The sequence below is a fragment of the Lithobates pipiens genome, unplaced genomic scaffold (genome assembly GCF_037356315.1).
Source record: "Lithobates pipiens isolate NorthernLeopardFrog02 unplaced genomic scaffold, aLitPip1_a1.2 Scaffold_18, whole genome shotgun sequence".
Classification (NCBI taxonomy): domain Eukaryota; kingdom Metazoa; phylum Chordata; class Amphibia; order Anura; family Ranidae; genus Lithobates; species Lithobates pipiens.
This window is the reverse complement of record NW_027507758.1, coordinates 80,184,703-80,206,649: the sequence shown is the minus strand read 5'-3', so window position 1 is coordinate 80,206,649 and position 21,947 is coordinate 80,184,703. Positions and strand designations below refer to the sequence as shown.

General features: G+C 41.3%; 1 protein-coding gene across 1 annotated transcript in view; it reads right to left on the bottom strand.

Annotated features, from left to right (window-relative positions):
• DNAH14 (dynein axonemal heavy chain 14) overlaps nucleotides 1-21,947 on the bottom strand; it is a 418,175-nt gene that overhangs the window by 101,488 nt on the left and 294,740 nt on the right. The window contains exons 51-56 of the mRNA XM_077485830.1: nucleotides 13,533-13,700; nucleotides 11,328-11,498; nucleotides 9,993-10,166; nucleotides 6,243-6,329; nucleotides 2,381-2,578; nucleotides 249-410 (exon numbers count right to left, since the gene is read on the bottom strand). Of these exons, the coding sequence (XP_077341956.1) occupies nucleotides 249-410; nucleotides 2,381-2,578; nucleotides 6,243-6,329; nucleotides 9,993-10,166; nucleotides 11,328-11,498; nucleotides 13,533-13,700 (960 nt within the window). The remainder of the gene's footprint in view (nucleotides 1-248; nucleotides 411-2,380; nucleotides 2,579-6,242; nucleotides 6,330-9,992; nucleotides 10,167-11,327; nucleotides 11,499-13,532; nucleotides 13,701-21,947) is intronic.

The following is a 21,947-nucleotide window of genomic DNA, read 5'->3' as shown; positions in this document are numbered from 1 at the left end:
CCCCCCCCCCCCAAAAATGTAAGCTTTAATGTTACTTTAAATCCAATGAATTAAAAGGTGACCAGGGAAAGTACGGCTGGGGAGGAAAAGCATAGAAGATGCTGGATGTTTTCCAGTTAAGAAACAACTTGCAGCTGACGTAAAGCAGCTTCTAAATAATACTACAAGAATAGGCAGTTTCAGTACAGAAGAGCTTATACAGCACTGGATCAACATTATTCCTACGTATACACAGGGGATTGACCTACCTGTAGGAAGAAGGTCAGCATAGACTCTGCACTGTCAGACATGTTGGCCTCTGCAGCCTCGGTTTGAAGCTCCACAAAGAGACCATCCAGTTCCTCCTTGTCAAACAGGTCAGGAACTTCTCCCGAATTCAGAATGCTGTTAATATCCTCCAGGAAAGAATCCTGTCAAAGACAAAAGTATAGTGTATATACAGTAGCTACCAAGTGCCTAGTGTCAGTCTTTTTGGTTGGATCCTGAAGAGTGGATAAAAAGGACTCTTGAAAGGATTATATCAAACAGGAGATTTATCTTATGCCAAAACATTTTTTCATTTTAAAAAGAGAAGGGAAGAATTACCATATTTATCGACATATAACATGCACAGGCGTATAACACGCACCTTCATTTTAGATGGGAAGTTTCAGGAAAATAACTTTAATTTTAAATATAGACCTTTGAAGCAAAATAAGGTTCAGTGCCCATCAATGCAGCCTCACCTTTGCCCATCTGCAGCCTGATCAATACTCATCTGCAGCCTCACAACTGCCCATCAATGCAGTTTGATCAATGCCCATCTGCAGTCTCACAATTGCCCATTAATGTAGCTTGATCAATGCCCATCTGCAGCCTCACAATTGCCCATCAATGCAGCCTGATCAATGCCCATCTACAGCCTCACAATTGCCCATCAATGCGGCTTGATCAATCCCCAGCCTGATCAATGCCCATATGCAGCCTCACCATTGCCATGAATGCAGCCTGATCAATGCCCATCTGCAGCCTCACCTCAGATTACTGTTGCCCTGGATGGGACAGGGAGGTGGCGGGATGAGCGCCGTCAGATTACATACAGTGAGAATCTCCTGTTTACTCGGCGGCCTCTTTAATACAAAGTCCCGCCTCCTGGACCGGCTTCTATGATAGACGAACACTGGTCCAATGCTGGCCCAGGAGACAGGAGTAAACAGGAGATTCTCGCTCTATGCAATCTGATGGTGCTCTTGACCCACCCCCCCTCCCCGTTCCCTCCTAGGCAGCCCAAATTGTAGTATCAGCGTATAATACGCACACACTATTTGCACTCGATTTTCAGGGTGAAAAGGTGCGTGTTATATGTCAATAAATACAGTATATTCTGTCAATTTTTTGCAATCGATAATACGCACACACTATTTGCACTCGATTTTCAGGGTGAAAAGGTGCGTGTTATATGTCAATAAATACAGTATATTCTGTCCATTTTTTGCCATCTATATCACAAAAGGGAGATTTCCCTTCACTTTCTCACAGAGTTCCTAACTTTTTCTTATATGTCCATTTTAGTCTGACCTGTCTAAAAGGTGACAACAATTTGGTATGATTTCACTGCGGAATAAACAGCATTATTTTAGGAAGAGGTAAGATGAAAGATCTACTGGCAGAATCAAGTTAATAAAACAATACCACGGGTGGAACTCAAACAAATGATGTGTTAATTCTAGCGAAAGACTGTACCACATATGTCATTATTGATTTTGTCCATAGTTTTATTTTACACTATATGAATAAAAGTTGACCACTGTAAGCATATATGGTTTTCCCAATCATTAGAACTGTCACGTTTGATGGACAGCTTGGCCTGCGTGTAAATATGGAGAAAATGATAACTAAGGCATGTTAAATTAAAAAATAAATCCATATCTGGAAATACTATCTCTACATGTTTTCTTTTTACGCCATACAGTTACTGGTTACAAAATCTTTCCCAATAATGAGCCTTTAAATAAATAAAACGTAAACTAGGTCCTTGTCAAGAAGGCGTTAAAACGTAATTACAAGTAATTAAATCTCGTGTGCAGATGAGCCATTAACCACAGTAAAAGGCAGTTTATTTGTTAGTAATGATTAAATACTAAGTAGCTTGATTGATCCAGAGGATTAATCTCACCGCCACATGTGAGCTGAGAAAAGATTGTTTTTTTCACTTTGTGAGGATAACTTGGCTGTTGAAAAGCTTTTGTTTTGCCTCCATATAGAACATCAGATCTCCAGTCGTTTTAAAGCTGAAAGTGTCATTCTTTTTCAGCATTTCTTACAATGTATGCAAAATCAGAAAAGATGTTGCTTAAGGAGGACATGGCTAAACTACATATATTGATAGATGACATTTTACCTTAATGATGTCAGAGCCTCTAATGAGGAGTACCACGTTCTTGCCTTGCAGTCCAGCTTCCTTGAATACTTTCTTCAACTCCTCCCTGAATTCCGAGTGGCTGTAACTCTGCGTTATGGACAACCGAAAGAGCTTGCAATCTGATATGTAGCAGGCTAAGGCTGCACTGCTAACTTTCCCTATTCCATCCAGTCCGACCTGCACAAACAGATCACCCCAATGTTATTATTCATTTATAAGGATCATGGAGTTTTGTTGAAGATGGTTAAAGGCAAGTAAATACCTACACTGAAAGAGCACCCAGCAGTTATGGTACAGTGTTTTGCCCATAATGTGAACACTTTTCTAGAGAGAGCCAGGGTCAGGCAACAGAAGAAATGTTACCTTATTGGAAGTCAGGACTTAATGTGACAAGCAGCTATGCTCAATCACTGTGGTTGCCTGTGCTTGGTGCATGTTATTTGACTTTTACTTGGCATGAGCTTGGCAGAAATCAAAATGACAGAGTCCTCTTTTAAATCCTACATGCTATCTGAACACAGCCAAGCTGAATTTTCAGTGGAAGATCATCCCATGTATTTGCTGTTTTGACAGGTATTCTGTAAATTTAGGTCCTAAACATATGACATATACCAGCCTTTCTCAACCTTTTTACCCCAGAGGAACCATAGAAAAAATGTTCAGATATTGGGGAACTCCAGTAAGATTAGTCCATCAGAGGTCATTGGAAAAATGCCTGTTATGATGGTGGTGGTAGGTCTAAAGAATGCCACCCTTAGAGGGGTGGCCAGAATGACATCCTTGCAGTCAAGACGCTGTCAAGTGAGTTTGGACCTGGAACTATGTAGGCACCATCAGATGGGAGGACAGTTAGCCATAGCTAAAAGAACCCCTAGCCAACCCTGGAGGAACCCCAGGGTTCCACAGAACCCTGATTGAGAATGGCAGATGTACAGTGCCTTGCGAAAGTATTCGCCCCCTTGAACTTTTCAACCTTTTGCCACATTTCAGGCTTCAAACATAAAGATATAAAATTTTAATTTTTTGTGAAGAATCACCAACAAGTGGGACACAATTGTGAAGTGGAACGAAATCTATTGGATATTTTAAACTTTTTTAGCAAACAAAAAACTGAAAAGTGGTGCGTGCAAAATTATTCGGCCCCTTTACTTTCAATGCAGCAAACTCACTCCAGAAGTTCAGCGAGGATCTCTGAATGATCCAATGTTGTCCTAAATGACTGATGGTGATAAATAGAATCCACCTGTGTGTAATCAAGTCTCTGTATAAATGCACCTGCTCTGTGATAGCAAGGAGCACTGTGCAAGCGATCATTTTGAAATGGAAGGAGTATCAGACCACTGCAAATCTACCAAGACCTGGCCGTCCCTCTAAACTTTCAGCTCAGACAAGGAGAAGACTGATCAGAGATGCAGCCAAGAGGCCCATGATCACTCTGGATGAACTGCAGAGAACTACAGCTGAGGTGGGAGAGTCTGTCCATAGGACAACAATCAGTTGTACATTGCACAAATCTGGCCTTTATGGAAGAGTGGCAAGAAGAAAGCCATTTCTCAAAGATATTCATAAAAAGTCTCGTCTAAAGTTTGCCACAAGCCACCTGGGAGACACACCAAACATGTGGAAGAAGGTGCTCTGGTCAGATGAAACCAAAATCAAACTTTTTGCCAACAATGCAAAACGATATGTTTGGCGTAAAAGCAACACAGCTCATCACCCTCAACACACCATCCCCACTGTCAAACATGGTGGTGGCAGCATCATGGTTTGGGCCTGCTTTTCTTCAGCAGGGACAGGGAAGATGGTTAAAATTGAGGGGAAGATGGATGCAGCCAAATACAGGACCATTCTGGATGAAAACATGTTGGGAGTCTGCAAAAGACCTGAAACTGGGACAGAGATTTATCTTCCAACAAGACAATGATCCCAAACATACAGAAAAATCTACAAAGGAATGGTTCACAAATAAACGTATCCAGGTGTTAGAATGGCCAAGTCAAAGTCCAGACCTGAATCCAATCGAGAATCTGTGGAAAGAGCTGAAAACTGCTGTTCACAAACGCTCTCCATCCAACCTCACTGAGCTCGAGCTGTTTTGCAAGGAAGAATGGGCAAGAATTTCAGTCTCTCGATGTGCAAAACTGATAGAGACATACCCCAAGCGACTTGCAGCTGTAATCGCAGCAAAAGGTGGCTCTACAAAGTATTAACGCAAGGGGGCCGAATAATTTTGCACGCCCCACTTTTCATTTTTTTATTAGTTAAAAAAGTTTCAAAAATCCAATAGATTTCGTTCCACTTCACAATTGTGTCCCACTTGTTGGTGATTCTTCACAAAAAATAAAAAATGTTATATCTTTATGTTTGAAGCCTGAAATGTGGCAAAAGGTTGAAAAGTTCAAGGGGGCCGAATACTTTCGCAAGGCACTGTATACAGTAATGGAGCCACTCTGTGTAGCAGGGAGACTTGGAGGATTCAAATATTCAATGCACCCTGAAGTGTTCGTTTCTAAAAACTCTAGTGGTAGCTCTAATTCTACAAGAGAGCAATGACTAGAAAAAAATTAGCTGGTTAATATAACTGTATTTGTCAATGCTTTGTTTGTTCATTTTTTATTTAGGAGGGAAAAGTGTCTACTTAAAGCGTTTGGGCAAATAGTAGGAAATTAAATCCACCAGCAGCAGTTAAAAAAAACAGCAGGCCTGGCTGCCATACTCACCCTATCTCCAGCACTGTCCGCACAGATTTGCCCTCTGGCTAATCCAGCACCAATTCTCTATTGTACTTCTTTTTAGTGGTCTCCGCTCCCACTTCCTCGTTCCTTGCCTGAGCAAGGGTGATTTTGCTTCAGCAAGCCGTCTGGGATAACGTCACGCACCCGAGGAGCAAGCAGACCACATCTTGTGCATTCACATTAGGAAGTAACAGTCCAGGCTTACCATAGAGTGACAGGAACCCTGAGAAGCATGCACTGCAGGGACGACAGCGCCGGACTGCTTGGGCTTATAAGTATCTGTTTTTTAAACCTAAGCAGGTACAATACTTGTAGCTGCCGACTTTTAATTTTAAGACACAAACAAGAGGGGTGAGTCAAAATTAGGGCTTTAATCTTCCTTCTGCACTCAGAGTGAGGGAGCTCCCCTAAAGGGAACTTAAAAAAATTAAAATACTTCAGTCTCTCAATCAATATTGACTATTTTAAACTTTTTTTTTTTTTACATTCCTTTAGTTACTTCCTGGTTTCCAGACCTAGGCAAATTATGTCATACATCCCAGGAGTCTTCATGGCCATTTCTTTTCTTTCATCTGGATGAGGGGAGGAGGGGTTTTCTCAGCGAAGCACACCATCCTGCCTGCATGCCTGAGCTAAAGGCAGATGAATTCCACGAGGTAAATGCTACGTGAATCATCTTATTCAAGATGGTCAAGGCCATAAATGCTGGGGGACGAGGGGGTCAGAATGATTTCATAGCAAAATAAAGCATGGCAATATGGATGGATAGGAGAATTTGGTTTAAATATTAAAAATAAAATAAATAGCATTTTTGGTTTGTGGTGCTCAGATGCAGGGTAGTCCTGTTTTAGGCTTGTAACAATGTTTTGCTGGAGTTAATGCTCCGTGTCCTTCACAGTCTAATAATGCCACTGTTAATTATCTTGGCAGGATATATTAATTGGGTTCTTTACACATGGCAGTTATTCTGCAAATTAGGTGTAAAATTGATTTCATTCCTGATTAGCCCTATGGTAAAAAAAAATAATTAAACTGGGATTTGTTATTATTTATCTGAGCAGTACACATCCCAAGATGAATTGATTTACAATAAAAGTTTTCAATACCAGCATCATGTGACCTCCAGGCTGTCTGAAGACTCTAGCTGCTCTTATGATGTGCTGTACAGCTTCAGTGAAGAATACGTATGTATCCTGTATAAATGGAACAAAAAGCAGATTTAGCATAGGCGCAAATATATCCATTCACTGTATACTGGTATGATTTGTGAAGTGTACATCCAGGGAAGGACTGACAACTCATGGGGCCCCCGGGCAATAGGAGATTATGGGGCCCCCGGGCAATAGGAGATTATGGGGCCCCCAGGCAATAGATTATGGGGCCACACAGTATACACACACACATACAGTATACACACACAGACACACAATATACACACACAGAATACACATACACACACTGAAAAGGTACTGGAGAGGCGGGCAGCTATAATCTTGAGATTTAAAAAAAAAAACACAGATTCTTACATACTGTCCCTGGTTTTATTGCGGCTGGCAACCCTGATGGGGCCCCTTGGTGGCATGGGGCCCTCGGGCAGTGCTCGAATGGTCAGTCCGCCCCTGTGTACATCCATCCAGTGTAATGTCAGTTTATTTTCAGTTCAGAATTTTTGCACTTCATTCATTACTATAGTTTGTTTGCACTGTCTAAAGCTATCTATAGTGTCCAAGTGTACAGTTAGCTATTCAAAATATATGAAAAGCTTTCAGCAGCTTCCTTGAAGAGCCCATTCACACCACGCCATCATAGGAGCATGCGTTATGCATATTGGGGCAATCTGGCACCACCTGCCTGAATAGTAGCCTAACAAACCTTCCAATTATACTTGGTTTGTAGTGCATCGCAGCATCCTGAAACATACTTAAAATGATTGTAAAGTCTTGTTTTTTTCCTATAAAAATTACAAACATGTTATACTTACCTGCTCTGTTGTAGTGAATTTGCACAGAGCAGCCTGGATCCTCCTTTTCTCAAGTCCCATATCTGTGCTCCTGGCCCCTCCCTCCTGTTAAGTGTCCCCACAGCAAGCAGCTTGCTATGGGGGCACCTGAGCTGAGTCACAGCTCCCTGTGTCCATTCATAAAAGGACCCTGCCCCCTCTCTCCCCTGATTGGTTAGTTGACTTTGATTGACAGTAGCAGCAGCTGCTGTGTGCCAGCCAATCAGGAGGGGGAATCTTGGACGACTGAAACACTCCTGCACATCGCTGGACAGAGAGGGTGCTCAGGTAAGTATTAGGGGAGCTGAGGGGGCTGCTGCACACAGAAGGCTTTTTATCTTAATACATAGACTGCATTAAGATAAAAAACCTTCTGACTTTACAACTCCTTTAAGTGCATTGCGGGGTGCTGCATTGTTTAAAATACTGCATGCATGATTTTTGGCTTGTTGCAGTGTGTTGTACTAGTGCAACACACTTTAATATGTGTGCATCTTCCCACTGCATTGGACTCCTGTGTATGGGCCCATAACTTCAGTTTGGGGATGCTGAAAATTTATGATAATGGGAGTGCTGGCTGTCACTGTATACAAGCTCCGATCAGGCTTTATACAATTTCCAAATACTACTGAAGTTTACTGAAATGCTACTTGTTTAAAGTGCTGAGTAAAATCTAGCTTTATAACTCGCTTTGCTCTTAAACAAACTGAAGCCAAGACGTACATACCTTTTGGCACCGTTCACACTGCAGAGCTATGATACAGTGTTTTGCGATGCCATTCATTTGGAAAGGCACACCATACACCATTACAGTAGCAGGCAATGATGCTGCATACTGTATTAAAAAAGTAATGTCCGAGTAACGTTTTGTAGGTTAAGGTGCACTGCCAGTCCATTCAAAATAAATGAGCTGCCATTATACAGCTTGCCTTAAAGTGGATGTAAACCAGATTCATGAAATTTGAGCTGGGCACATATATCTGTAGTGTTTTCTTATCTCTCTTCAAAGCACTATGTCCCGTAGCTTTCTCCTGCTCCGTTCTTCTGTTATCAGCATGATAACTCCTGACAATTACTCCATCACATATGATAAAAGCAGCCTGAGTTTTGTGTTGAGGAGGATGCTATAAATAGATTAGCAGAGTCCTGAACTAGTCAATGATCAGCGCTGAAAGTCTCTACCTATGAGGAGAGGGGGTGTGTGCCTTTCCTCCAATCAGCTGTCTTGGCTGTATGCCCACACTTCACTGCAGTGTTGGACAGGAAGAGAAAATATCATAACAGGATTTGAACATTCTAAACAGTATAAAAATTTGAAGACAGCAGATATACATTTAAGACAAATGTAGGGAGATTTGTTTCACCCCTGTGTATCATCTGAGGCTCTTCACTTCACTGGGTATATGTGAGGGTTTACATCAGTGGTTTTCAACCTCAGTCCTCAAGTACCCCCATCAGGCCATGTTTTGGGAAATTCTCTTAGATAAAATAGTTGTCCAAAATACCAAGCCATTGACTTTGATTTAAAGCACCTGTGCAAGATGAAGGAAAACCTGAAAACATGACCTGTTGAGGGTACTTGAGGACTGAGGTTGAGAACCATTGGTTTATATCCACTTTCAAGGCAACACATAGTGTAAAGGGGGCCACATTATAGAAGTTTGCATATGTCCCTCATTGCCTACTGAAAACATAAGAAAAGCATCTAACGCGTGTACGTAGAAAGAGAAAAATAAGAGGTCAGAAAAAAAAGATCAAATAAGAAAAGTTCATTGTTAGGCCTCATTCACATGAGCATAAGCCCTTGTCAGGGGCTGCTTTTAACAGCATGGATTGGACAGGTGTTCTGTGCACCTTGTGCAGGCAGCTTGTTCAAATCAATGAAAGGCTATACAGATCTACATGTGCATTCTGGAGTGTACATCCATGTGAGTCAGCAGACTGCGTTCTGATCTGTTCATCAAACCCCTATACCAGTGATCGCAACCAGGGTTCCTCCAGAGGTTGCTAGAGGTTCCATCAGCATTGGGCCATTTCTGCCTCTCGGATAAGTTCCCACCGACACCATTGATCTTTTTAATTATCTGTAAGGAGGCAATTCTTCCCAATGACCACAAGTGTAAGGATCATTCTTCCCACTGACCATTACACTAAATTATCATGAGTTGTAGATTTTTACATTTTGCAGGGGTTCCCCGAGACTGCAGAACTATTTCAAGGGTTCCTCTGTGTTGAAAAGGTTGAGAAGGGCTGCCCTATACTGTCAGAAATATTGTCAGGTAATAACCTCCTGTACGCTCTGTCGGACCTGCACATTTTTCCCAGAAATCTCAGAGGACTACATAACCTTTCAACTTCCGTAGAGTGTTCTTTGTCCTAGGGTAGCAATGTTGATCCTCCATGGATTCAACAAAGTGAGTAAATATTGTTACTCTAGGACAGGAAGTGTGTTAGTGGCAGGATCACCAGGTGGAAATACAGGAAGAAAAGGCTAAAAAAAAAAAAGAAGCTACAATGATATTATCTAATAACTGGTAAGCTGCAATATATAAAATTTTTGTTCTTGGGTTTAGATGTTCTTTACAACATTTAACAGACAACACTAAATGTGTTTGGTTATCACTATAAGAGGAAAAAATAGAGGCTTTAGATCATCTTAAACCCTTACAATTGCATTTGTTGCAAGCAAAGCTAAAAGTGTTCACAGTGGATGAAAATGTTGGATTGTGAATGGACAAGCCATGGAAGAGCACAGGTTACCTGTCAGTGCAGAAAGTTCTGTGTCAGAGATCTATTTCGTCTGCACAGCAAAGAAGGTGATTCCATAAAGGTGAAAAACACAGGGGAAAATACTCACTCCAGAACTGGGGGAGTTCATTCTCATCTTCATCCGGTATTCCTCCAGCTTAGATACAAGCTGTCTCTGGTTAGTGACTGGTCGATACACCCTGCTTTTTGCTGTCGAGCTTGTCTCTAGAAAGTCTACAAACTGAACTGGCTCTTTCATCAGCTTCTCTTTTGACCAGGTAATCTACAACAAATAAAAGTGCAAATGAAGATTAAAGAAAGACATCCCCCCCCCCCACCCCACCAGGCTACATTCAACCTTATAAACTGCAAAGATTTGAGGAAACATTATTCAAGGCCCCTACATACTTCTATTTGGCAAGTACTGATTTTTGAGTTTGGGCTGTGAGAATGCATCTGCTGAAATATTTCAAAAGAAGTACTAGTGGGGAGGATTTGCAGAAACACATTCTGAATCCTAAGGTTGATTGAAATATTGCCACAAAATCATCCCTGTAAAATTATCTCAGAATTGCATGACATTTAAAAAAAATTTTTTTTATCAGTAGCGTGCATGACACTATTTTTAAAGATCCCAGTCACTAATGTAAATATAAGAAGAAAAAAGTGAAACTTTAAGATTAAATAAGCTAAATATGTGTATCAAAAGGGAGAGGGATTGGTGTCGGTGAAGAAATTACAGGTATGATGCCCTGTGTCTGTGTCTCTCCCTGCAGCAGCTGAAAGCCGGCAGGAGGGGGAGAAACTGTCTTTCAGCTGCTGCAGAGAGCCACATAGGGCATCCTTCTGTAACGGCCCCTTCCACCAGATCACACTAATTCCACCTGCTGTTTGGGCCCCCCTGTGTGCCTGGGCTCCCTACAGGAGGACTGGTGGTTCCCCCCTATCAGTAGCCCTGCCCCAAAGTCAGCGTTGGAAGTTATTTCCCACCCGAAATCTCTCAGAGCCTCCAAATTCTGGGTCACATACCAGGACTTAACAATCCTGGGAAACCTAAGTAAATTTTCCCGGAACCTCTTACGCCACAAGGGTGAGAATCCCTGAGTACTCTCAATTGTTTTAATTTTGCCCCCCTTAAAAGGACCACAACCTAAATAATGGGGACACATCTCCCATCCAGGATTCATCTCTGGTGTCCTATACATAAGTTGTAAGTTATATAAATATGTGAAGTACAGGAAGTTACAAGGACTGTAATATGGAATCATATGCTTTTAAATGTGTAATAATTATGTAAATTATTGTTTGAATTAATCAATAATGCAATGAAAGAATGTTACTTTGTGTACTTTTGTGTTTTTGAAGATACCTGAAAATAACTGCACAATTTAGGCATATCCACTACATCAGAGTGACAGCCTCTTGCCAGATTGTTATTTTTTACCTTGAAATAATTGTGCAGTTCATCTGATACACACTGATAGAAGCACTCTCTGTCCTCTCGATCCACAAGGCGATCACAAAAAACATGCGTAGCTTCATGAACAAGTAGCTGGGCCGCCATTTCCTTTGTCACAATTACTGATTCGCTTGCCTGCAGCAAACCTTGGAGGACCTGTTGGAGTTTGAGGCAGTGATGCAAGAAGATTACATTACTGTGTTTGTAAACTGACCATAGCTCAAAATTGATGATAAAACTTGGAAACATGCCAGTGTCATCACAATAAGTGATTTTGCCCATGGGCCTGCTGAGTCTATTTAGCATTTATATTTCCTCCGCCCAGGCACCCCAGATACAGCATACAGCTATCACTAACACTCGTGTATATGGCGGTGCTACCATAAACACAAGTACAGTGTATGCGCATATGCAAAAAATTGCAAAATGTATATTTTTTTTGCATGCATCCGCTGCTGCGTGGGCACAGCTACATTTATGCTGAACAAGCTCAGCTAACCCATATGCAAGAAAACTTCCCTGCTGTGTTTCAATGGAGAACATAAATGTGATAGATATCCAGTTAAGGCCTCCTGAAATGTGTTTAATTTAAATTGAACCTTTGCTTTAACCTTGCAGCTCCCAGCTCATATAGTCATTTTCTTGTCAGTCCCCTGTTGCTTGGTGAGTGAACAGTAAAAGCCCTGTAAAAGCCGACTTAGAGTTTACACTAGGTTGAGGACTCCCTCCCGCTTCCATGTGACAGCACTTAGCAAAAGCCTGACATGTGGGAGGAAATGGAATAAGTCCTTTCCATAAGTCCCATAACTGGAAATACCAAGAATGTCACTTTGCTCTGCTTTCCTTGATGAACAGAGTAGCTTGGGAGCAAGTGGTGTGTGCAAGCATCAAAGGAAACCTTTTGCTTTGCCTTGCATATGCAAAGCACGGGTCCAATTTCAAGTGCAAGATCACCTTTTCTGAAAAAATGAAAAAGTGAGCTGACAGCATACACCCCTACACCCCCCCCCCCGCCCCGGGTCCCTGTTGAACTTACATCTGTGGGTGATAAGCTGTCAGTGTCCACGGCAGCTGTCTGGGGATTTGAAATCTCTGACCTTCCAGGACAAATCAGAGGAATTCTGATTGGTCACAGCCACAGATCATTGCATATCACCCATGGAGGTAAGTACAATTGAGATTGGAGAGGGAGGAGTGGGGGTGGGATTGAAGGTGTATGGTGTTAGTTCACCTTTTTATTTTACTGAAAAGGTGACCTAACCCTTTAAAGTATGTCTAAGGCCGCGTACACACGGGCGGACTGTCTGCCCAACTAAGTCCGTCAGACAATCCGACAGACAGTCCGTCCTACTTTCGAATGAACGGACTTGACCACACACGATGAACAGACAGTCCGCCGAAAGCTTGCGCGATGACGTGTACAGCACGTACGACGGGACTAGAAATACGACGTCCAATACACTGCAATGCAACCTTTCGCCGTGTAAATCCTTTCTGAGCATGCGCCATACTTAGTCCGTCGAACTAGCCTACTCACGAGCGGACTGTCCGCTGAAACCAAGTTTGGACGGACAATATTACGGAAATTCCGAAAGACTTAGTCCGCCAGACTGTCCGCTGAAAAAGTCCGCTGAAGCCCACACACGAGTGGATTGTCCGCTGAAGTCCATCAGACAGTCCGCCCGTGTGTACGCGGCCTAAAAGCACACACTAGTTTTATTTTTATATCTTGGAAAAAGTAAGTAATGGTTAAAACCAACATCAAATTTCTACTAACATTTTGTATCATTTCAGAGATTTCCCTTCACTTCCTGTACTGTACACTCAACAGGAAGTTATAAAAATTCTCAGCAAAGTGAGGAAACTCTCCTTTTAGAATGTTGCCACCAGAAAAAGTGTGCCTATTGGAAGATTTTCCCTTTATTCTAGTTGTGGTGACAATTCAAAATTCTGCCTTTCTCCCTAACTTTTAGTACCAGTGAGGTCATCAGGACAAATTTAAACTTTAAATGTCACTAATGGGGATATAGAGAGAAATAAAAACCTTTACAGAGGTTCTAATCATTCCTTACTCTATCCAAAAACTAAAAAAAAAAGAACAGCTTTGCCTTACACTTTCGGATATTTATGGAAAGTAGGAAAGTAAACTGGCCTTGTAATATGAATATTTGTGGGCCAGTAGGTGGTTACCTTAAACAAGTCCCTGAGGTTGAAGGTGTAGTGACACTTAGTGGGGGTAGGTAACAAGCTCTGACACGTCTTGTAGTAGATGGCAATTGCACAGGATGACAGCAACTCTCTGCACTTCTGGATGTCTGCTAAAAAGTTCTGGTTCAGCAGAAATGAACCCAGCTGTACCTAATGGGAGAGACGTACATGCATTAAAATATGCTTCCACAGTTAAAGCGAAATTCCAGCCTGTAAAAAAAAGAAAATTAAAGTCAGCAGCTACAAATACTAGAGCTGCTGACTTTTAATATAAGGACACTTACTTGTCCAGGCATCCCGCAATGTCAGCCCCCCAAGCCGATTCGTTCATCGGCTTTGGGTGTAAGGGAAACCGGCTGTGAAGCCTTCAGGCTTGGTTTCCTACTACGCATTCACAAGTCATGCTGTCCTTTCTGAATGGTCCTGACACACACAGGCCCAGAAGGCAGCGGGGGGGAAGGAGGTGGGGCCGGACATGATGCAGATCTTACCAGGAAGTGGTAGCGGGTATCTGTATGAGGGGTACCTCCCCCCAAAAACGTACCAAATGTGAAGGAGCGTGAGGGTGTGAACAAACAGAGTTTCCCCTTTTGGCTCTGCTTTAAGTGAAAATAGAAACAACCCATTTCAATAAAGCCCATTTCCTGGCTATATTTTTGGGATTTCAGTTCTTTCAATCAATAAGACTCAGAATCACATTTAGTTGTTATCTAGGTTGATTAGCACACAAATGCAGTCTGCCAAGATTCCCCCACTCCTTCATGATGTAACACCCATCACGCATTTTGAGATTTGCATAACTCCTCCTAAGAACTGGACCACTGCATGCATTCATCCTTTCGATCTCTGCAGCACTGTGAACTTGAAGCACTCAACCCTGAGAACTTCTGGTTCACAGCTGTCAAAATCCAGGCTAGGAAGTTGGGTGTACAGCAGATCAAAAACACTGCTGTGCTTGGCTGGCTGGAGCAGATGGCAGGTAAGACATTAGGGAACAAAAAGGAAAAAACACTGCACTATTTCTAAAGTGAAAGAAGTGAAGAGGAGTAGTTGAACTACAAATTTTCTGTGAGGAACACAGCCCAGCTGCTAGCACACAAACAAACCAAGTTCACATAACATATATAAATTAGTGCAGCGCTTAAAGGCACCTATTTAAATAGGTGAATTTTTTTTTTTATATCTGACAAACAAGTGAATGGAAAGTCCATGAAATATTTAAGAACAGTCCCAAAATTAATCACTCTGGTGCATCTAGAGCTTAGTTAAAGTCCTCAGATGGCATTCAAGGTTAAATATCTTGTCACGTTCTAAGACTTCAAAGCCTCTTGAGAATGGGTTATAGGCAAGTAGAGAAGGTAGATACTCTTACTGGAGTACTTGGCCCGGGTCAGCACTTGTTTGCTTCCCACATTGCAATTGTTTTTATTTTTATGTATCACGTGATTTTATACTTTTAAGTTCTGTCTATCAGAATTTTTTCAATAAACCATCATTGGTTGTATTTCACCATGCGAGGCGTTTTTTATGCTTTGTCCCTTTTATGGTGAACCCTCACGAGACTTCTGGCACCAAGCTCTACAGTAGTTTATGGTACGGAAACCCTACTCATCTTCCCCATCTGGATACCGCAAGGAACCCTAAGAGGAAAATAACATCTGGTCGGTGCACTGGGGTGAGTGGCTGGAGCCCCCCCATAAGCTCGCAAGACACACTACTATACGTGGATGTGTGCAACCTATCCGGTAAGAGTATCTACCTTTTCTACTTGCCTATAACCCATTCTCAAGAGGCTTTGAAGTCTGAGAACATGACAAGATATTTAACCTTGAATGCCATCTGAGGACTTTAACTAAGCTCTAGATGCACCAGAGTGATTAATTTTGGGACTGTTCTTAAATATTTCATGGACTTTCCATTCACTTGTTTGTTTGTCAGATATAAAAAAAAAAATTTCACCTATTTAAATAGGTGCCTTTAAGCGCTGCACTAATTTATATAAGACATTAGGGAAACCCCTGATCTCCATAAGAGGACCTGTCACGTGCACTGGCACATAAGAAATAAAGGTACATGAAAAAAATCAAGAAATAAAATAATAAAATTAAATAAAAATAATAAAAAAAAAGTAAAAACAACTGCCCCGTGCACGACTGCAAATGTAAAAATGTAAAAATGTGTATGTGGTTCTAGGTCCCTCATGAATTCTAAACTGATGAACTGTAAAGGTATTGCTTACTGATAATTTTGGGTACCTTAAATTTTTGGCATTTCATAGGAGTGTGCAGTTTTAAGGCTGGCACATTTTGTATCTATTTTTCCTCTTTTTAAAGTGTTACTAAACCCACAAAAGTAAAATCTGTCTGTATATACAGCATAGCATGCTTGTTATACTCACTGTGGAACTTAAGGGGTTAATCCTCTGCATTGTGTAAAAAGGCTGTTTTACCCTGTATGCACAGATCCTTCCCTCCCTGCACTGTCTATCTTGGGAAAGCCAGCTAACACAGGCAGGGTAGCCAACCTACACATGCTCAGTTGTGTCTTTTAGGCAGGAGAGAATAATTATTTGTTCTCAGAGCTTGCCAGGTCACATGATATTGTCATCACATATATAGGTATGTATACAGGTTGAAGTGGAAATCTCCTCGTACCTGAACTCTCACCACTGGAGAAACTGTGCAGTTTATCACTGACCGTGGTATGCAGATCATTCAAAAAAGTATATAGTTGCAATATGTTTTTTTAATATGTAAAAAGAAGATTTATAAGCTGTGGGCACTGTGGGGGCTGGGGCAGATGAACTATTTTCATATTACTGGGTTTAGTAACAATTTAACCTTCAAGGCCTCTGTTATATGTTGAAAGGCTGGCCGCAGGCCAGCCTGTATTTGTAGGAGGAGTCTGAGAGGGCTATTTAAACCTCCTCCTCTGCCAGGGCCAGTGTCGTTAGGATTTCTGGGTTCCCACCCACCCGTTCCCCAGTTTCATACATTCTCATAGTATTTTGTTCTTATTCTTACATTCAGGGTATGCCCTCTTCTCTGGCATACTGACGAGCTAGGCCAAGGCACACCTCAGGCCTTGGTTCTTAGGAGTATCGCATTTCCCACTTGAAGACTCTGACTACAAATAATGTTAATGCAAAAAAAATTTGATTTTAACATGTATGCAAAAGAAGAAAAACTGGTTAAAAATGTAATTCGTATGTTAATAAGGGAGGAAAGTAGGCACCAGCGAAGGAAAACTATAAGCAGAATAAACTTCATCTTTAAAACCCAACTCCGGGGTCAAGAAAAAAAGTTCTGCCATGCAGCAGTACTATACCCAAACTGCATGGGTCAACTGCTCATTTTTGTCTAAAGGACTGGAGAACAGAGATGTATTTACCTAATCCTCCCTGCAAAAGACCTGTCCCTGTGGCCCTTGCTCAGACCCCCCTCCCCACGGTGCAGCGGTCTTGTGCGGTAGACTGGGTAGACTGTTCCTGTTGTCATCACGCCCATAGACCTGCTCTGGATGTGGGGACATCAGGAACAGTCCACCGCTGGATCGTGGGGGAGCTTGTTTGCAGGTGGAGTGGAGGATCGGGTGAGCATAAGCTTTCTCTAATCCTTTAGACAAAAACGCGCAGTTGACACGTACAGAGTGAGAGGGCACATCCGACTGCATGGGAAAGCTTTTTTTTTTTTTTTTTTGCCAGGAGATGTGTCTTAAGGAGAAAAGTTTCAAAATGATGACAAAAGAGCATCCGTTATAATTCTTGGGTTTTATTCATTCTCTTTATTATGCCACATATTGGGCATATTTCTATAATGAAGGGTGAATGGTTCACTGATCATTTCTAGTTTATTTGCTCAGGACCCAGTGTTTCACCATACCTTCAGGTTTACTGGATTGATTCACATTCAATACAGTTTACCATTCAGTTTCCTGCTCTTGAATGTAAAATGTATGTCTCAATAACATTTTCCTATTCATAATATGGTAAATGTTACACTTTATGGACCTGTTTATAACATTTGCAGACTGATTTTATCTGAGATCTGAAATTGAGTCCCATGTCAGTCTCATCATGCTCACATATGTTCGCTTACCACTGCACACGCTTACTGAAAATTAGGTTTTTGGCCGAAAATCCTCAGTTAGCATTTTCATTGTCCACCCGCTTTAGATGTTACAGACAATGTTAGTCTGCTGTGAGAATTCAGACAAATAGAAGGGCTACTTTTAAGTAAAACCTGAAGAAATGAGTAGACTCAATTGACATCTTTTCTTCCAAGAATACTAGCTCCCAGACTGTTATACTAACCCAGTGGCTTCAATACTTTTTGACCTGGAACAAGTACAGAGATAAAAGATTTGGTCTTTTCTTTGATTTCCATTATTGTCACATATTTGTTTCAGGTGTGCGACTCCAGGTCTACTGATATTACTAACAACCAGGCAATCAGCATTTTCAAGAGGTCAATGATAGCCAACATACTTCTTTCATGACATGTGTACATAAATTGACTCATTACTAAAAGAGTTTTAAAAAGGCACCGCATAAAAGAAGGGTAATACATACTATTCTCACTCCTGGCGATTGTTATATTGGTTCTATTGCAGTGCTGAGTGTATCTGATGCTTATGCCCCCCCCCCCCCACTGTGCATTGTGATTCCACCCACTAGCCCCTACATCACTACTGTGTTCCTGCAGAGCTGTACAGCCATGGTGGCCAGTGGGTGGAACCACACCGCACAGATTCTTCAATTTTAGTAGCTCTGCAAGACAGTGATCGGGAGTGGTAAGTGACAAGGACTGGAAAGTATTATTCCTGATCTTTTCAGGGAGTGTTTTTTTTTAACATTTTTTAATCATTATTTTTTTTTTCTTTTAACAAACTAGCCATTTTAACAAACATGGCCCTACAACTTTTCTGAAAAGTTATGTTTTATGTTTCACTTTATGTCCACAAGATGTCAGCAGAGCTTCATAAAAAAATAACTGAAATTACAAAAAAAAAAAATGGATTACACTGTACTAGGCAAGAAAGTACTGAATAAAGAACTGAGTACAAACCAAAATCCCTTCCCAGCAATCGCCTATCATTTTCTCTTTCAATATTTTTATTCAAGTTTTCAACTTAGAAGTTACAATCTCAGTATTTGACATCAATAAGACACAGAGAATCAGAAATCTTATAACAATACAACTCACATAGCATAACAGTAACCGTAAGATAAAAAAAAAGAGTAGGTCCGCATATGCATGGCTTAAAAGGTAGCCCAAAGAATAATTAAATCAACACATACCGACATCATGTATTTGTCTTGCTCTATATGAGAGCGGCATGGCAAGTACTGGGGCCCCGCCACCCGGCCCTCCATTCCGATTCCGGTACTCTAATCAGTACAACCTAATAACCGTACAGTACTCAATAACACAAATGCGGCCAAAAACAAATAACTCCCCCAGTAGAGAGGGAAAAATGAAATGAGATAGCTATCATAGACTGAGATTAGTGAAAAAAAGAGTAGAGAGAGGAAAGAGAAGAAGGATAGAAGAGATAGAAGAGGGGATGCACTCCAGCTCCAGAAGGGCCACCGACCCTGGCTGGCCAGGTAAACCCATTAGACTGTAACCAAGTCCCTGATCCACGGACCCCACACTCTGTTGAACCAAGCCATTCTATCAGTTAGTATTGCCGATAGGCGTTCATTCACCATAATCCAGGACAGTTTTGATTTAAGCAAATAAAAGGGTATTACTGGGGACCTCCACGATTTAGCTATAGAGACCCTTGCCGCCACAAATATGAAAGCTATAAACGTTCTCATTGGCCTCGATGCCCCTTCCACGGGGCGCCCCAGTAGCGCATGCAACGGCGACTTCCGAAGGTTCACTCCGGTCAAAGAGTAAATAAAATTGTACGTGCGTATCCAGAACCTTCGCACCTTGGGGCATGACCACCATATATGATACATGGTCCCATCCGCAGTGCAACCTCTAAAGCACCGTGGGGACGCCCCTGGAGCAAAAGCAGCCACTCGAGCTGGAACCATATACCACCTCAATAACACCTTATAGTTTGCTTCAATCAAAGAAGTATTAATAAGTGCTCTAGATGCACTTTGTACTACCTTATTCCACTCCTCCATTCGCAAGGTACATTGCATATCCCTTTCCCATCTCTCCATATATGGCAACTTCTGAGAGGTCGGGAATAAGATATTATATATCATGGAAATATGACCTTTGTGGTTGTCGTATGTCCTGCACACGGTTTCCATTGGGGTACATGTAGTGAGGTCAGAAGTGCGACTTAATGTTGCCAGAAAGTGCGCTATCTGAGTAAAGCGAAAAAACTCTGACCTCGGGAGCTGATATCTGTCCTAATCGCCTATCATTTTCAAAAAAGTTCAGGCATCCGTGCCTTCTGGAGTTGGGTTATGTTCTCAGACATACAAATGTTACATATTTGTCCCCATACAATCTAAGGCATTTTTTTTCCCAAGCATATATCATTCCCTCACCTTTTTTTATCATTGCAGGTTAAAATGTTATACAAGTTTTAATAGTGGCCATTTGAATATTATCACCTCTTTCTCTTGCCAATATCTTGCAAAGGCTTTACTATACTGAATGACCGGATGGATGTGTGCTTTAAATTGCAAAAGCTGATGCTTAGGAATGTCAATTTTTCCAGCTTTGACAAATTTTCAATGTAAGTGCCATACCTATGGGATCCCTGTGGAAGCTGGAAATCACTTTAGTAGACACCGCTACTCCAGTGATCTCCACTGGCTTCCAGGTCCTGTGCTGAGCAGCTGTCCTGCTGCATTGTGAATAAAGGAGGCCGCTCGCTCGGCACAGGCGCCATTCAGGAAACACTTTGCATGTTCTCAATGGCTTTCTTCTTCAGAGCTCTTTGAGGCTCTAAAGAAGAAGGCAACTCCTTCGGAACATGTCAGCCTGAGGGGTCTCATCCAGGACCCCCAACTCCCAGGTTTGGTGATTCGAACAACTGATGAGAGATGGCCACAGATGTGGAGCGACAAGCGTATTTTTAACATATGTTTGCTAGTAGACATCTTTATGATTTTGTTCACATCTTTTAAAATATCTGTTGGATAATGTACTAGGTCAGTGCCCCCTTTATTCTTTTTCTATTCTCACAGCACTGTCAGGATGACCCCAGTCCTGTCAGAAGACTCTAGTGCAGGAGTGTGTTGTTCTTTTCTTTTGGTGAAAGAACTGCATGAATTACCAACCTATCTGTTTTATCCTAAAATTTTGTCAGATTGCAGCTATATTCTAATAATCAATAAAGCCGTGTAATGTTTTAATTACTTTAAATGGATGACTATATACGCCTTTTTTAAATTATTCCCTACAAATAGCATTTATGAAAGCATCAGTCTCCACCATTTTTGTTGAAATTATTATATAATGATAGATCTGTATCCCATATATGGGGAGTCGTATACATATTCCTTGACAATGTAAATGTTACATTCATGGACTAATCCGTATAATATTCTCTCATGGCATAACAAAGTATAGTTAAATTGAAAGTAAAGATGTCCCACACAGTATCTCCTCTTTACCACAAATGACCTCAGTCCTCATGGTTGACAACCAGCATTACTCAACTTGGAAGACTGAGGAATAACTATAACTGCAGAATGGTAAGGCACCTTGCAATTGCAGTGTATTAATGCAGAGTGTGGCAATAATTTCATCATTTATTCCATGGTATTCACAACTGTATTTCTTTGGTGTTAATCACCATTAGATATTCCAATTTTTGTTGCCATCACCTAGCATTGTGTTCTTTTTCACTTATTCAATAATTTCATCATATCAAGAGAAGACTAAAGAAGAAGAGGACCCAGCATGTCAGAGGACTGGCCAAAAGACATCACAAGAAGGTACACAAAATAAAAAAGCATAATTAAAAGCAAAAAAATCAGGGGGCTCCAAGGGGGAGGGTAGCAACTGGTGGGATCCAGAGTTGGGTTGTTAGTGGTCAACATCCAAACCTTGCATGCATTCTGTATTTCCACCAATGTCTGTAGGAGTTACATCACTGCTAAAACTGCTAAAATGATTACTATATACTCTGCTGACATGGAGTACTTAAATATGGGGCTGTTTAAGATGACAGAAAAAAATTAGTTTTGCTGCACTTTGCCTAATACCACAGTTAAAATTTTCTTCACCTTATTAATGCTAAAATACCTTATTAATGCTAAAATAGAAAAAAAATGCAATGCTGATCTAAAGTAAAGAAAAAGATGTAAAATGACAAAAGTCATTAAGTTATTTTGAGGAAAGTTCTTTCTGTAGTCTGCCCCTATTGGAAAAAACAGATTTCACTGAGTCCTGCAAACAAAGCAAAACGTTGCAA